The sequence below is a fragment of the Ahaetulla prasina genome, chromosome 16, assembly GCF_028640845.1.
Source record: "Ahaetulla prasina isolate Xishuangbanna chromosome 16, ASM2864084v1, whole genome shotgun sequence".
NCBI lineage: Eukaryota > Metazoa > Chordata > Lepidosauria > Squamata > Colubridae > Ahaetulla > Ahaetulla prasina.
In genome coordinates this window covers 7,702,751-7,719,398 of record NC_080554.1, presented here as the reverse complement: position 1 = coordinate 7,719,398, position 16,648 = coordinate 7,702,751, and the positions used below count along the sequence as shown (strand labels likewise).

Sequence of the window (16,648 nt, the reverse complement as noted above, 5' to 3'; positions counted from 1 at the left end):
AGCAAACCTCTCGTAATAAAAACTATTCTTGTTTTCTCTCTCCTTCTTTTTCTTTCTTTCTTTTTTCTTTTTTCTTTTTTCTTTTGTATTCTGGATGATATCATCCTCTCCATGGCTTCCCGTCTCCCTCCACATCCTGCTTGCTTTCTCTTTCCATTTTTTCCCTTTCGTTTTTATGACCAGTTATTTTTTTTCTTTCTTTCTTTCCAGCTACCTAATGAGACCTCCAGGGATAGGCAGGTATAAAATGCGTTATGGTTCCTTCTAAAAGCCACCATCAATAAAGGACCATGGCAGGTGGGGAGGAAGGGAGGAAGGAAGGGAGAGAGGGAGGAGGGAGGAAAGAAAGAAAGAAAGAAAGAAAGAAAGAAAGAAAGAAAGAAAGAAAGAAAGAAAGAAAGAAAGGAGGGAAAGGGAAAGAAGGGGAAAGGGTTGAAGGGAGGGAGGAGGAGGGAGGGAGGAAAAGGAAGGAAGGAGGGAGAGAAGGAAGAAAGGAAGCAAGCAAGAAAAGAAGGGAAGAAGAGAAAGGAGGAAAGGGGAAAGGGACGAAGGCATGAAGGCATGAAGGTAGAGGAAGGGATGGAAAGGAAGGAAGAAGGAGAAAAGAAAAGAGAGAGAAAGGGAAAGAGAGGAAGAGTTGAAGGGAGGGGAGGAAGAGAGGGAGGGTGGGAAGGAAAGAGGGAAGGAAGGAAAGAAGAAAAGAAAGAGGAAGGAAGGAAGAAGGAAGGAAGGAAGGAAAGAAAAGGAAGAGAAAGGAAAGGGAGGAAGGGTTGAAGGAGGGAGGAAGAGAGGGAGGGTGGGAAGGAAAGAGGGAAGGAAGGAAAGAAGAAAAGAAAGAGGGAAGGAAGGAAGAAGGAAGGAAGGAAGGAGAAAAGAAAAGGGAGAGAAAGGGAAGGGAGGAAGAGTTGAAGGAAGGGAGGAAGAGAGGAGGTGGGAAGGAAAGAGGAAGGAAGGAAAGAAGGAGGAAGGAGGGAAGAAGGAAGGAAGGAAAGAAAAGGAGAGAAAGGGAAGGGAGGAAGAGTTGAAGGAAGGGAGGAAGAGGGAGGGTGGGAAGGAAAGAGGAAGGAAGGAAAGAAGGAGGAAGGAAGGAAGAAGGAAGGAAGGAGAAAAGAAAGGGAGAGAAAGGGAAGGGAGGAAGAGTTGAAGGAAGGGAGGAAGAGAGGGAGGGTGGGAAGGAAAGAGGAAAGAAGGAAGAAAGGGAAGGGAGGAAAGAAGGAAGAAAAGAAGGAAGGGAGGAAGGAAGAAGGGAGGAGGAAGAGAGGGAGGGTGGGAAGGAAAGAGGAAGGAAGGAAAGAAGAAAAGAAAGAGGAAGGAAGGAAGAAGGAAGGAAGGAAGGAGAAAAGAAAGGAAGAGAAAGGGAAGGGAGGAAGAGTTGAAGGAAGGGAGGAAGAGAGGAGGTGGGAAGGAAAGAGGGAAGGAAGGAAAGAAGAAAAGAAAGAGGGAAGGAAGGAAGAAGGAAGGAAGGAAGGAGAAAAGAAAAGGGAGAGAAAGGGAAGGGAGGAAGAGTTGAAGGAAGGGAGGAAGAGAGGAGGTGGGAAGGAAAGAGGAAGGAAGGAAAGAAGGAGGAAGAAGGAAGGAAGGAAGGAGAAAAGAAAAGGGAGAGAAAGGGAAAGGGAGGAAGAGTTGAAGGAAGGGGAGGAAGAGAGGGAGGGTGGGAAGGAAAGAGGGAAGGAAGGAAAGAAGGAGGGAAGGAAGGAAGAAGGAAGGAAGGAGAAAAGAAAAGGGAGAGAAAGGGAAAGGGAGGAAGAGTTGAAGGAAGGGGAGGAAGAGAGGGAGGGTGGGAAGGAAAGAGGGAAAGAAGGAAAGAAAGGGAAGGGAGGAAAGAAGGAAGAAAAGAAGGAAGGGAGGAAGGGAAGAAGGGAGGGAGGAAGGAAGGAAGGAAGGAAGGAAGGGGCAAAAGGGAAGAACTAACCGTGTTGCGGAGCAATAAAACCCACTGATGAGAACAACACTTCGTCCCTATTTTTGCCAACCCGTGTTTGTACCTGTTGTTTTTGGTCTCTCACCTTTACTCGTGGAGGTTTCATCCAGTGTTGGATGTCCTGCAATGTTTCATTGGCAGGTAACAGGATGGGCTCCGTATGATGTTCAGGGCATAAGATGGTGCATTCAGCTCCTTGAAAGGATTAAAAAAAAAAAAGAAGAAGTGAGAGAGGAAAAGCAATGCCTTCATATCGCAGGTCTTCCTGCTCAACTAGGTTTTTTTTAAAACAACAACAACAACAACAACAACAATGGCTCACACATACTACGCTGGCACTTACACACTCCTTGGGGTTAATACTTCGACAGCATCTATTCTGCAAGCTGCCTACTATTTTAATTGGCCCCCGGATATTGTTATTGTGGATACATAAAACAGGCGGTTGCATAGTCTCCGGTTAGTTACAGATTTCAACACGGCGGTAAAAACCTGCTGGTAACTCAAAAGGCAGAGCTGCTAATTCAAAAGCAGATGTAACAGATCGATTTGCCTGATTCAGAAGGTGATTCTACGCTCAGGCTAAACTGGGAAGGAGGTAAAATCTTGAATATAAACTAGTTAGGAAAAAAGAGAGACCAACAGGAGGGATTAAATTCTCTAATGCAGGTCTAACTTTATGGATTAAATCTGCAAGTGTTGTGTCTCGTCCGATCTCACCACAGCCGGGGCCTTCTTATCTGCTTCCGAACACGGAGGAATGTCCTAGTATGCCGCCTGGCCCCAGCCCTGGCTCCATGCCCAGACAGGCTGAAGAGGAGGAAATACCTCCAGCCCCCAGCTCTGGCTCCATGCCCAGGCAAACGGAGCAACTAGACCCCTCCCCCTCCTCCACAGCATGTGAGCCTGAGGGAGATCAATTGCCAACAGCTGCAGACTGGAGTGACCCTCGCGTCAGGAGACTTGATAGGCGGAGGCAACAGAAGGAAGGGAGGGGCAGGCCTGGATAAGTGCTGAGTCATGGAGCCACACCCCATGGCCTATATAAAGGATCTACTTTCTGGCAGTCTCTGAGTCAGGCAAAAGTCGAACTTATCTTGCTGAAGTCACTTCTGGTCTCCTGCCTGGCCTGAGGACTTTGCTAGGACTTTGGCAGAGCTGCAGAGGCACGCCTGATTCGGATTTCCCTGACCCGGCCGTCAGCGGAGGAGTGGGACACGACAGCCAGATTCAGAGATGGTCTATCTCCGCAGATGAAGAACGGGTTTTCAATACAACACGACACAAGTTGGGACACCTGTGTCAGCAGTAGGATTAACTTGTAGGCATCTGAACCAACCTCAGGGCTCCGTCCACCAACAGCAACTTGCAGCTTCACTTGAAGACGGAAGTGAAGTCTGTCTTGCTCAAGTGAAGCAATATCTAAGTTACAATATCTAAGGAGCTGCCCCAAAGATGAAGGGGTCAACCTATTCTACAAAGCTTCTGAAGGCGGAAGCAATGGATGGAAACTGTTCAAGGAGAGAAGCAACCTAGAACTAATCTCCTAATGGTTAGAACAATTAATCAGTGGAACGACTTGAAGTTGTGAATGCTCCATCATTGGAGGCTTTCAAGAAGAGTCCGCACAACCATTTGTCTGAAGTGGTCTAGAGTTTCCTGCCTGAGCAGAGGGTTGGATTAGAAGACCTCCATGGTCCCTTCCAACTCTGTAATTCTGTTCATGCTTATCTGGCTGCCAGAACTTAGCCTGCATAGAGCAATCTCAAAAACACGGCATTTTAAATTCTAAATAAAAATCCAGAAATAAGGTGGATACTATCAAAGAATTAGCAAGCATCATCTGCAAGAAAATGTGGGCTTGGTCTACGTATAATCACTACAAGGAAAACATTCTTGAGGAAGAATTAAGGAGAAGGATCCAGCCGTTAAAAAGCAGTTCAGTTTCTAACAACCCACCCAGAGTCACCTCATAGGGAAGATGGAGGGCATAGAAATTTCATAAATAAATAAAATATATCAACAGCATCCTTTTGTGGGAAGGCTCCGATCCATCACGTCTTCCCAGTTTAAATTACTTCATCTGCAGGACCTGTCCAGGGTTCTGAAAGGAAGAAGACTCTCGCTCCCTAACCTTCAGTTTTGTTCTATGGACACAAAAGAATAAAGGTAAAGGTAAAAGTTCCCCTCGTAGATATGTCCTAGTCATTCCTGACTCTAGGGGGCGGTGCTCATCTCCGTTTCAAAGCCGAAGAGCCAGCACTGTCCAAAAACTTCTCCGTGGTCACGTGGCCGGCATGACTCAACGTCAAAGGCGCACGGAACGCTGTTACCTTCCCACCAAAGGTGGTCCCTATTTTTCTACTTTCATTTTTTACCTGCTTTTGAACTGCTAGGTTGGCAGAAGCTGGGACAAGTAACGGGAGCTCACCCTGTCACGCGGCACTAGGGATTCGAACCGCTGAACTGCCAACCTTTCGATCGGCAAGCTCAGCGTCTTAGCCACTAAGCCACCGCGTCCCACTCGTGCATAGGTAGCAGGAAATAAACTTATAGTGTTTTTTGAACTCTATCCTGGCTCCTGATCCTAGGTAGTGGCAGGTATTTCTCTCTCTGGGCACAATGAATTATTATCTGCTGCGAACTCTGCATTGGGGACAGGAAGGGCATCCGGCCAGTAAACACTCAACTCCATTCAATTGCCCCGACTCCACCTTGACGTAAGGGATTATGGGGTCATTAAAAGACCAATAAAGCTAAAATTAAAATCCTGGGTCCTGATTTCTTATGCCTGATGTGGGGCCTCTGTGGCTCAGACTGCTAATGCAGTCTGTTATTAACAGCAGCTGCCAGCAATTACTGCAGGTTCTAGTCCCACCAGGCCCAAGGTTGACTCAGCCTTCCATCTTTTATAAGGTAGGTAAAATGAGGACCCAGATTGTTGGGGGCAATAAGTTGACTTTGTATATAATACACAAATGGATGAAGACTATTGCTTGACATAGTGTAAGCCGCCCTGAGTCTTCAGAGAAGGGCGGGATATAAATGTAAATAAAAAAAAATGCAAAGCACCCTTCAATGAGGCAAGAGAATTAAAGGTTCTCCCTGCCTTTGTTTCTCTTCCTGAAATTGGAAAAAAAAACACACCAGGATTTCTTTCTTTCTTTCTTTCTCGTTCCTCCCGTCCTTCCTCTCCGCCTGCCCGAAAAAGCGAGTCAAATATTCTTTGCAAAGTACCAGCAAACCTTGATAGGTATTCAAAAGGTCACCTGTGTCTCCAGGGGCGAAACACATCATCTGGAGGAAGGCAACTGCAGCCGCCTTCCTTGCTCGTTCTCGCTAATGCTGCAATTTACACTTCGGGAAGAAAAGCAGTTCTGGAATTGTTTTGATATACAATCCATAATTGGCTTCATTATAGAGCGATGAGCTCATCCTGGTCACGTGCTCTTTTCCCAGCCCCCCTTGGGACGGGTGCAGAGCAAGCCCTGATGCTCCACTATAGCTGGTCTATAATGAACGGGAAAGGGGGGTGGAGACACACATGGAAGATGGGGGGGGAATAAACAAACAGCTTCCCTGCCAGTTCGGGAGGGAAAAAAGACAGAACCAGGCGCAAAAGGTAGGTTTGCGGAAAAAAGAACAAACTGTCTCGCCTTCTCAGGCTGAGACAGGGGTGAAATCCAGCAGGTTCTGACAGGTTCTGGAGAACTGGTAGTGGAAATTTGGAGTCGTTCGGAGAACCGGCAAATACCACCTCTGGCTGGCCCCAGAGTGGGGTGGGAATGAAGATTTTGCAATATCTTTCCCCTGGAGTGGGGTGGGAATGGAGATTTTGCAATATCCTTCCCCTGGAGTGGGGTGGGAATGGAGATTTTGCAGTAACCTTCCCCTGGAGTGGAAGGAAGGACTCCCTGGAGAAGAGCCTAATGCTGGGAACGATGGAGGGCAAAAGAAGAAGGGGACGACAGAGAACGAGGTGGCTGGATGGAGTCACTGAAGCAGTCAGTGTGAGCTTAAATGGACTCCAGAGGATGGTAGAGGACAGGAAGGCCTGGAGGAACATTGTCCATGGGGTCACAATGGGTCAGACACGACTTTTCAACTAACAACAACAATAAGCTTTTAAGGTCCATGGAAGAAAGCACCTCATGCACTTACAGCCTAACGAGAAGAACAGAGTTGGAAGGGATCTTGAAGGTCTTCTAGTCCAACCCCTTGCTCAAGCAGGAGGGTCCTATACCATTTCGGAGAAATGGCCATCCAATTTCTTCTCAAAAGCCTACAGTAATGGAGCACCCACAATCTTTGGAGGCAAGCTGTTCCACTCAAACACAGAATCAATCTTTATTATGGTCACAGACCAGCACAAAAGTTAAAAATTAAAATAAATACTTAATAGTTCTAACAGAAAAGTTCTCCTTAGTTCTAGATTGCTTCTCTCCTGGATTACTTTCCATCCATCTGGCAGAGTTAGCATCAGTCGGCATCATTAAAAGTTGCCCAGGGAGATCAACCAAGACAGAAGGCAACACTTCTTGACTTGCTCCATCCCTGAATGAACCTTCTGGCACCTGAAATCCCAACTTCACACTTTAAAAATAGATTCAGAAGCTACTGTTTTGAAATGTGGGGACAACCGAGGGCAACCCAGGGGTGAAATCCAGCAGGTTCTGGAGAACCGGTAGCGGAAATTGTGAGTAGTTCACAGAAGCAGCAAATGCCACCTCTGGCTGGCCCCCGAGTGGGGTGGGAATGGAGATTTTGCAATATCCTTCCCCTGGAGTGGGGAGGAAATGGGGATTTTGCAGTATCCTCCCCCTGGAGTGGGGTGGGAATGGAGATTTTGCAATATCCTTCCCCTGGAGTGGGGAGGGAATGGGGACTTTGCAGTATCCTTCCACTAGAGTGGGATGGGAATGGAGATTTTGCAGTATCCTTCCCCTGCCACGCCCACCAAACCAAACCACACCATGCCCACCAAGCCACGCCCACAGAACCAGTAGTAAAAAAAAATTGAATTTCGCCACTAGGACAAACAAACACGCAAAAAAAGAGGTGAGTTCTGACTCCACTACCCTTCTTGTGTGTGTCTTAAATCAGAGTTCCCAACCTTGGCAACTTTAAGATGTATAGACTTTAACTCCCAGAATTCCTCAGGAATGCTGGGAGTTTAAATCAGCTAAATGCTGGAAATGTCACCAGTTACCAGGATCATATTATCATATGTGGGGGACATGCCCAGAAACTAAAAATTATTGGAATAAAATAAAGGGTTGGTTAGAAGAAATGACCCAACAACATATTGACTTAAAACCGGAGCTGTTCTTATTGGGTATCCTCCCAGAGAAAATTAGTAAAGAAAATATTAATTTGATTATACATGTAATAAGAGCAGCAAGAATTGTTTTTTTGCACAAAATTGGAAAGCAGAGAAAATACCCCTGGAAGGAGAAATTATTTTTTTAAAAAATTTAGACTGTGCAGAAATGAAAAGATTGACTATGATGATTAAAGAAAAAGAGGATTCAGAATATTTTAAGATATGGGACCAATTTTACCATTGGATAGAGAAAAGATATAGATAAGCAATGGATAATTATGCAAGAAAATGGTATAATTAGAATATTGTATTTGCAAAAAAAAAAAAAGATAATAGATTAAACTGAAGTGAAGAAAGAAGAACAACAAAAAGATGGAGCCATGAAGAAAACATTGAGATGTCACACAGAAGAAATGACTGATGTACTAAATGTTTGCTTGTTTATAAAATAAAAAAACTTTTTATAAAAAAAAAAGGAATTCTGGGAGTTGAAGTCCATAAGTCTTAACGATGCCAAGGTTGTTGTCTTAAATGACAGCAACTAAGGTTCTTAATGTGAACCGAAACTTAGTGTTAAATACAATGGTGATTTTCACCCGGTTATATCCGGTTCGGGCAAACTAGTAGCGGCGGATGCAGGTGGCTCCGCCCATCCACCCACCCAGGCGGAAGTCCCTGCCCATGTGCGCGCGTGTTCAGATTTACGAACCTGCAGCAAAGGTAAGTGAATACTGGTTAAATACCTATTCCGGAGCCCTCCGGACATTGTAACTTCAGGTCGCCACTCAACTGTTGAGGTGGAGAACAATGTCCTTGCATTTCCGGGCAGAGATGGAAGGATCCACTCCAGTTGCCATCCTTCCGACAACGAATCACGTTATTTTCCTGGCCCTGGAAAAAAGAACAGGAGATGTTAGGCAGGAGAAAAGGAAGCAGAGCCCAAAAGAAGGAAGAGGAATTGATTCAGGGTTGTAGTCCACCATCTTAATCACCACACCACACCAGAAAGGGGTGGGCTTCAAATTTTTTTAGCAAGGGGTTCTCTGCCCTGTTGCTGGGTTGGCATGGCCATGGTGGGCGTGGCCTAGTTGGCCTCCTGCACCACGGCGGGGGGGGGCTTTTTGCTCTCCCCGGACTCCAGAGGCTTTTCTTGAGTCTCCAGGAGGGTGAAAGCCTCCCCAGGCTCTGGAGGCGCTCCAGAGGCCAGAAACAGGCCCATTTCTGGCCTTCCCGAACTTCCAGTAGGCCCTTTTTTCACCCTCCCTGAGCCTCCACATGAGTCCTGCATTTACCTGCATCCAAAACGGGCCCCATGGGGACTCCTAGGAGGGGCGGGGAGGGGCAGGAGGGGCCAGCCAGGAGTGGGATTTGGGGCACAGACTTAGCTAGAGGTTCACCCAAACCCCTGCGAACCCGCAGCAGCCCCACCCCTGCACACCAGGCTGCAGAAACAATTGTCAGGGAAATACCAAGTGGGGGGGGGAATCCTCACCCTCTTCATGGCGTGGTAGAATGAATTTTGTCATCTCCAGTTCATCTGCAAAAGCTTTTCTTCCCCTCCCCCCCCAACAAATTGGAGAATGGAACTTTTTTAATGGGAGTTTGCAACTGGAGATGGTAGAGCTTGAGCTTGTTACGTTTCAGCATTCTGCTACAGATCGATGGGCCTCGTGTTTCTGGTCAAACGGGCAGGATTAAATATGGCCCTGGCCCTGCGTTAATCCACCTGGCTCACCCATGTCTTAACTGGTTCAAAGGGCCTACTATGGGTTTCAGGCAGGTGGTGTAGGAGATGATCAGGCTGAGCCTGAGGGGGGGGGGGTCAAATACGTCATTAGTCTTGAGTCCCTTCACCCCCATAGGAGATCTAAGTGCAGCCCACCTTGAATTCCATTGACCATTAAGGCCAATTAGCCTTAAGGGGAGTCCGTAGCGCTCTCTGAATTTTTTTTTGTTTCATGTACATGAAACACTCTCTTGTAATGAGGTGTTTCATTACCCAACTAGGTATCATCAGTGTTGGAAGGGAATGGAGGAGGAGGAGGAGGAGGAGGAGGAGGAGGAGGAGGACTGTGGGTCCTTGGTGGTCTCTGAACTTGATAGTGGGTGGAGGAGAGGAGGAGGAGGAGGAGGAGGAGGAGGAGGAAGATGACTGTGGGTCCTTGGTGGTCTTTAAACTCGATAGTGGGTGGAGGAGAGGAGGAGGAGGAGGAGGACTGTGGGGTTCTTGGTGCTCTCAGAGCTTGGTTGTTTTCCTGCAGATGTTTCATTACCCAAACTAGGTAGCAGTGCAAACCCCTTCTACCACTGATGATGTTACCCAGTTCGGTAATGAAATGTCTGCAAGAAAAAAACCAAGCTCTGAGAGCACCAAGAACCCCACAGTCATTGTTGTCCTCCTCCTCCTCCTCCTCCTCCCCCCCAACTCCCTTCTAGCACTGATGATGTTAGGGTAAAGAAACATCTGCAAGAAAACCACCAAGCTCAGAGAGCACCAAGGACCCCACAGTCCTCCTCCTCCTCCCACTCCCCCTGCAAACCCCGCTCCTTCCTGTTACCTCTTTTGGGTAACGAAACCTCTGCAAGTAAACAACGAAGCTCAGGTATCACCAAGGACCTCCCATTCAAGTCCTGAGCTGCAAATATTCTCCTTTAACCTACCTTAATCGTTAGTAGTTCAGATTCTTGTATGAGAGTGTTAGCAGCGCAAGAAATCTGTACTCATTTTGGACTACCCAGGCTCCTGATTTCCTGCGCTTGACAGGTAGAGAAGACAAGGGCGTCATCAACCCCCTTCCTGCTTAGCAATCACTCAATAGGACTCACAGTTTGAAGGTCTTCCCCTTTGCACTTAATCTGACACACGCTGTCGAACTGGAAGCCGTTGGTGCAATGGTACAGCCCATGAAACTTGGAAGGGGGAGGGTCACAGGTCACAGGGATGCAGGCTCCTTCCAGCCACGTCCCATCTTGGGCACACTGAATCTTAAATGTCCTCCTTCCATAGAGGCAAAGACACACAGAGAGAGATACATGAATAAGAGAAGGATAGAAGAGAATCCAGAAATCAAATAATACCAGTTTCTTCAACCTCTCTTTGCAATAGCCATTGGTGCAGCCAAGAAATTAAAAGGCGCTTGCTCCTGGGGAGGAAAGCCATGGCAAATCTAAACAGCATACTAAAAAGCAGAGATATCACCCTGCCAACCAAAGTGCAGATAATCAAGGCTATAATGTTCCCAGTTGCAATGGATAGCTGTGAAAGTTGGACCACAAGGAAGGCTGAGCACCAAAGAATGGAAGCCTTTGAACTCTGGTGCTGGAGAAGACTCCTGTGAGTCCCTTGGACTGCAAGGTGATCCAACCAGTCAGTCCTAGAGGAGATCCACCCTGACTGCTCTTTAGAAGGCCAGATCCTGAAGAGGAAACTCAAATCCTTTGGCCACCTAATGAGAAGGAAGGATTCCCTGGAGAAGAGCCTCATGCTGGGAACGATAGAGAAGAAGAAGGGGACGGCAGAGAACGAGGTGGCTGGATGGAGTCAGTGTGAGCTTAAATGGACTCCAGAGGATGGTAGAGGACAGGAAGGCCTGGAGGAACGTTGTCCATGAGGTCACGATGGGTTGGACACGACTTCACAACTAAAAACAACAACAACAACAAAAAGAAAGAACGCAGAGAAAGGCAACAAAGACGATTAAAAAACTGGAGGCTAAAACTTACAAAGAATGGCGGCAGGAATTGAATGCATCTAATTTAGTGAAAAGAAGGACTAGGGGTGACATGATAGCAGCCTTCCAATATTTCATCCTCAAAGAAGAATGGGTCAACCTATTCTCCAATACACTTGAAGGCAGAACAAGAAGCAACGGACGGCAAGTAACCCAGGAGACGAAAGAACCTACAACTTAAGGAGAAATTTCCTGACAGGGAGAACAATTAATCAATGGAGCAAAAGTTCAGAATCAGAAGTTGCGGTTGCCCCAACACTGGAGGTTTTCTTAAGAAGAGGTTGCACAACCATTTGTCTGAAACGGTACTTGGTGGAGGAGGGTTGGACTAGAAGACCTCCAAGGTCCCTTCCAACTCTGTTATTCGGTTAAAGATCAAGATTTATTTTTTTATTTATTTTTTTATTTAGTCACAACAGTATATATAAGCATAAGCACGAAATAACTATACAATATATAAGCATATATATGAGTATGAGTATGTAATGACTATATTAATTGGATATAACCAGTGGTGGGATTCAGCCAGTTCGCACCACTTCGGGAGAACCGGTTGTTAACTTTCTGAGCAGTTTGGTGAACTGGTTGTTGGAAGAAATCATTAGGGCAGAGAACCGGTTGTTAAATTATTTGAATCCCACCACTGGATATAACGAAAGGAAACAATAGGACAGGAACGGTAGGCACGTTTGTGCTCTTATGCACGCCCCTTACGGACCTCTTAGGAATGGGGTGAGGTCAATAGTAGACAGTTTTTGGTTGAAGCTTTGGGGATTTTGGGAAGAGACCACAGAGTCAGGTAGTGTATTCCAAGCATTAGCAATTCTATTACTGAAGTCATATTTTCTTCAATCAAGATTGGAGCGGTTCACATTAAGCTTAAATCTATTGTGTGCTCGTGTATTGTTGCGATTGAAGCTGAAGTAGTCTTTGACAGGAAGGACATTGTAAGAGATGATTCTATGAGTTAAACTCAGGTCATGTCGAAGGCGGCGTAGTTCTAAATTTTCTAAACCCAAGATTTCAAGTCTGGTGGCATAAGGTATTTTGTCGTATTCAGATCACCGATCATGTTCCTTTCTTTGGGGTTTGCTGTTTATTTATGATAAACACAGGGGAAGAAGGCATCCATGTTTGCAGAAGGAGATACACAAACACACTCAGGCCAAATGGCCCCTTTGGGGGAGGGAGGGGAGGGGAGGGGAAAAAAACCCCAAACCAAACCAAAAACCTTCTACATTCAACCAGAATCTTCAAGCGCTTTGCGGCCCAAGAAAAACGCTTGAAGATTCTGGGTTTGGTTTTGTTTTTTAATGTGGCGGTGTGGTTCCTCCCCTATCCCTTCCCTCCCCTCCCCTCCCTCCCTCCCTTCCTCCAAGTCGTAAAAAAAACAACAACAACGTAGGATAGTGAGAAAGTTTTCCCACCAAGGTTCAAAGGGGGCTCCCCAGGTTGCGATACCAAAAGGGCATTTGCCAGAAGGAGGCGGGTGGGCCAAAGCTGGCTTGTTGAATGAAAAAGACATAGAAATGCAGAACGGGGAGTGAACTTAACTGCCTCTTTCTTTTCTCTTTTTAAAATACCGAAGCAGGTCCAAAAACGGTCCCCTCCCCAAAGGCACCCATTAAAGACCCTTCCATTTAAGCCCCTCTGAGAAAAAAAAGAAAAAGAAAGAAAGAAAGAAGAGGGGGGGGGGAAATAGCCAGCTGTCCTTTTCTTTAGTGGAGATAAAATATTTTTTTTTAAAAAAGGAATTTGAGCAGCCCTATTTAAGAATCGGGGTATCCTATCTAACCTCCTCTGCTCTCATTAACACCTCCCCCTCTGGGAGCGATGGCTTTTCTCACTTCTGTCAGCTTTTCTTGCAAATTGCAAAGGCAGGGATGGATCTTTTGTAGATTGGTCCTTCATTAGCTCCAAGGCAGAGTTTACAGAGTGGGGCAGAAGGGGTTTCTTTTAAGGTCTACCTCAATGATTTTAGAAGTCAGATCTAACAAGCAAGCAAGCACAACTCTAGAAAGAGTGCAGAGAAGAGCAACTAGGATGATTAGGGGACTGGAGGCTAAAACATACGAAGAACGGTTGCAGGAACTGGGCATGGCTAGCCTAGGGAAGAGAAGGACCAGGGGAGACAGGATAGCCGTCTTCCAATATTTGAGGGGCTGCCACAGAAAAAAGGGGATCAAGCTATTTTCCAAAGCACCCGAAGTCCAGACAAGGAACAATGGATGGAAACTGATCAAGGAAGGGGGCGGGGCGGGATTAGAGATAGCTGGGGTTGTATAGTCAAAACAAAATACTTTTTCTTGGGAACCAAGGACGTTCTCACGCCTGGCCCGAGGAAGGAGGAGTAACGTCACTAAACAAGTGGATACTGCTTTGATTGGGCCATGCGACTGATTGGTTGGGATTGGGGGGTAAAAATTTCACTTTTAATTAGATGAAAAGCCGAGAGGCCCTTCAGAGTCGGTTTTCACCAGATATGTGCCAATATGATATTTCCAATAAAGCTATTCTTTGAGGAATTTACCTGCCTTGGAGTTTTGCTTGCTACGGGTGTATTACTTGGAACCTTAACACACAGTTCCTAAAATGTTCCTAAGGCATTTGATAAAGTATACCATAACATACTATTAGATAAAGTAGAAAAATGTGGTTAGACAGCATCACTACCAGATGGATTTGTAACTGGCTGACCAACCGCGCTCAACATGTAGTACTCAATGGAACCGCATCTACATGGAGGGAAGTATGCAGCAGAGTGCCCCAAGGCTCTGTTTTAGGCCCAGTACTCTTCAACATCTTCATCAAGGATGAGGGGATAGATGGGGAACTCATCAAATTTGCAGACGACACCAAGCTGGCAGGAATAGCCAACACTTCAGAAGTTAGGCTCAAGATACAGAAGGATCTTGGCAGACTTGAGCATTGGGCGCTATCTAACAAAATGAAACCCAACGGTGAAGAAAAGCGAGGTTCTACATTTTGGCAAGAAAAACAAAATGCACAAAGTGGCAGAATTTTTGAGTAGTTTGGAGAACCGGTAGTAAAAATTCTGACTGGCCCCACCCCCATCTATTCTCTGCCTCCCAAGTCCCAGCTGATCAGGAGGAAATGGGGATTTTGCAATAACCTTCCCCTGGAGTGGGGTGGGAGTGGAGATTTTATAGTATCCTTCCCCTGCTGTGCCCACCAAGCCACGCCCACCAAGCCAAACCCACAGAACCGGTAGTAAAAAAAAAATTGAAACGCACCACTGAATTCAATGGTGAAAAAAGTAAGGTTCTACATTTAGGCAAGAAAAAACAAAATGCACAGGTAAAGTATATGTGGTACCTTGCTCAATAGTAGGAACTGTGAGAGGGATCTTGGAGTCCTAGTGGACAACCATTTAGATATGAGCCAGCAGTGTGCAGCCAACACAGTTCTAGGGTGCATTAACAGAGGGATAGAATCAAGATCACGTGAAATGTTAATACCACTTTATAAGGCCTTGGTAAGGCCACACTTGGAATACCTACATTCAGTTTTGGTGGCCACGATGTAAAAAAGATGTTGAGACTCTAGAAAGAGTGCAGAGAAGAGCAACCAGGATGATGAAGGGACTGGAGGCTAAAACATATGAAGAATGGTTGCAGGAACTGGGTATGTCTAGTTTAATGAAAAGAAGGACCAGGGGAGACATGATAGCAGTCTTCCAATATCTCAGGGACTACCACAAAAAAGAGAGAGTCAAAACTATTCTCCAAAGGGCAGGCCTTTGGAGGGCAGGCCAAGAAGCAATGGGTGGAAACTAATCAAGGAGAGAAGCAACTTAGAACTAAGGAGAAATTTCCTGACAGTTAGAACAATTAACCAGTGGAACAACTTGCCTCCAGAAGTTGTGAATGCTCCAACACTGGAAGTTCTTAAGAAGAGATTGGATAACCATTTGTCTGAAGTGGTGTAAGGTTTCCTGCCTAAGCAGGGGGCTGGACTAGAACAGGGGTCTCCAACCTTGGCAACTTTAAGATTTGTGGACGTCAACTCTGGGAGTTGAAGTCCACAAGTCTTAAAGTTGCCAAGGTTGGAGACCCCTGGACTAGAAGACCTCCAAGGTCCCTTCCAACTCTGTTATTCTATTCTATTCTATTCTATTCTATTCTATTCTATTCTATTCTATTCTATTCTATTCTATTCTATTCTATTCTATTCTATTCTTAAAAGCACCTGCCGCTATTCTTGCTGGAGAACCCCAGATGGTCTCCAGTGGTCTACTCTGTGTCCCAAAACCGACCTACAGACAAATGCAAAGATCATTGAGGAGATACCACCTACTTCCTTGTTTTCTGTGAAGGTCCAGGGACGTGGTAGCCTGGTCTGCACTTATATTTGCAGAAGGAGCCCACTTTATGTTTCTGAAGCCGGCAGCGACCAGTTTGGAGGTCAGCGTTGCGAATCAAAGGAGGTGCCTTGCACATCAGCTCACAAAGAGCCTCCGGGAAGGACCACAACCCATCTTCCAAGCACGTCAAATGGTTATTGCTTCCTGGGAAAGATTGGGGTGGGGTGGGAGGGTGGGAAACGACAATGTCAGATGGGTGCAAGCGGTTATAAAAAAATACAGCTGTGTGGGGAGTAAATAAGTCAATAAAAAATGGGTATTTGGGGGTTCCATCCCCGTTGCCTGCAGAGGGAGCAGGAAAGAAAGTCGGAGGTATCCTTCTCACAGGCAGGTTCTTATTTTCCTGCCTTTCGCTGGGCAGGCTGCTGCCTTCTTGCCAGGAACCTGCTGGTCTTGCTGTGCTTTCCAAAGGGAAATTTTTTAATTCATTTATTTATTTTTTATTCAGATGGCTTTTTCAGGTCAAGAACAAGGACTGGAGTTTGATGGAAACTGGGTTTCAGTGTGTGTGTGTGTGTGTGTGTGAGAGAGAGAGAGACAGACAGACAGACAGACAGACAGAGATGGAGGGAGAGGGAGAGAGAGGGAGAAAGTGAAAGAAAGACCCATACACATATACACAGAAAGAGAGGCAGAAAGAGATACAGAGACAGAGAGAGAAGGAGAAAGAGAGAGAGAAAGAAACAGGGGGGAGAGAGGGAGAAAGAAAGAGAGAGGAAGGGAGAGAGACAGACAGACAGACAGAGATGGAGGGAGAGGGAGAGAGAAGGAGAGAGAGAGGGAGAAAGTGAAAGAAAGACACACACACACATACACAGAAAGAGAGGCAGAGAGAGAGAGAGACAGAGAGAGAGAAGGAGAAAGAGAGAGAAAGAGAGAGAGAGAGAAAGAGAGGAGAGAGAGAAGGAGAAAGAGACAGAGAGAAAGAGACGGGGGGGGAGAGAGGGAGAAAGAAAGAGAGAGGAAGGGAGAGAGAGAGACAGACAGACAGAGATGGAGGTAGAGGGAGAGAGAAGGAGAGAGAGGGGGAGAAAGTGAAAGAAAGACACACACACACATACACAGAAAGAGAGGCAGAGAGAGATACAGAGAGAGAGAAGGAGAAAGAGAGAGAAAGAGACAGAGAGAAAGAGAGGAGAGAGAGAGAGAAGGAGAAAAAAAGAGAGAGGAAAGAGAGAGAGAGAAGGAGAAAGAGACAGAGAGAAAGAGAGAGGGGGGAGAGAGGGAGAAAGAAAGAGAGAGGGAGGGAGAGGGAGGGAGAAAGAAAATGTCTACTACCTTAAAACAAT

The 16,648-nt window shown here is 46.1% G+C and overlaps 1 protein-coding gene across 1 annotated transcript in view; it reads right to left on the bottom strand.

Annotated features, from left to right (window-relative positions):
* Window positions 1–16,648, bottom strand: part of PAPPA (pappalysin 1) — a 191,968-nt gene that overhangs the window by 27,136 nt on the left and 148,184 nt on the right. The window contains exons 16-19 of the mRNA XM_058159425.1: window positions 15,293–15,503; window positions 10,071–10,242; window positions 7,988–8,135; window positions 2,007–2,116 (exon numbers count right to left, since the gene is read on the bottom strand). Coding sequence (XP_058015408.1) covers window positions 2,007–2,116; window positions 7,988–8,135; window positions 10,071–10,242; window positions 15,293–15,503 — 641 coding nt within the window. The remainder of the gene's footprint in view (window positions 1–2,006; window positions 2,117–7,987; window positions 8,136–10,070; window positions 10,243–15,292; window positions 15,504–16,648) is intronic.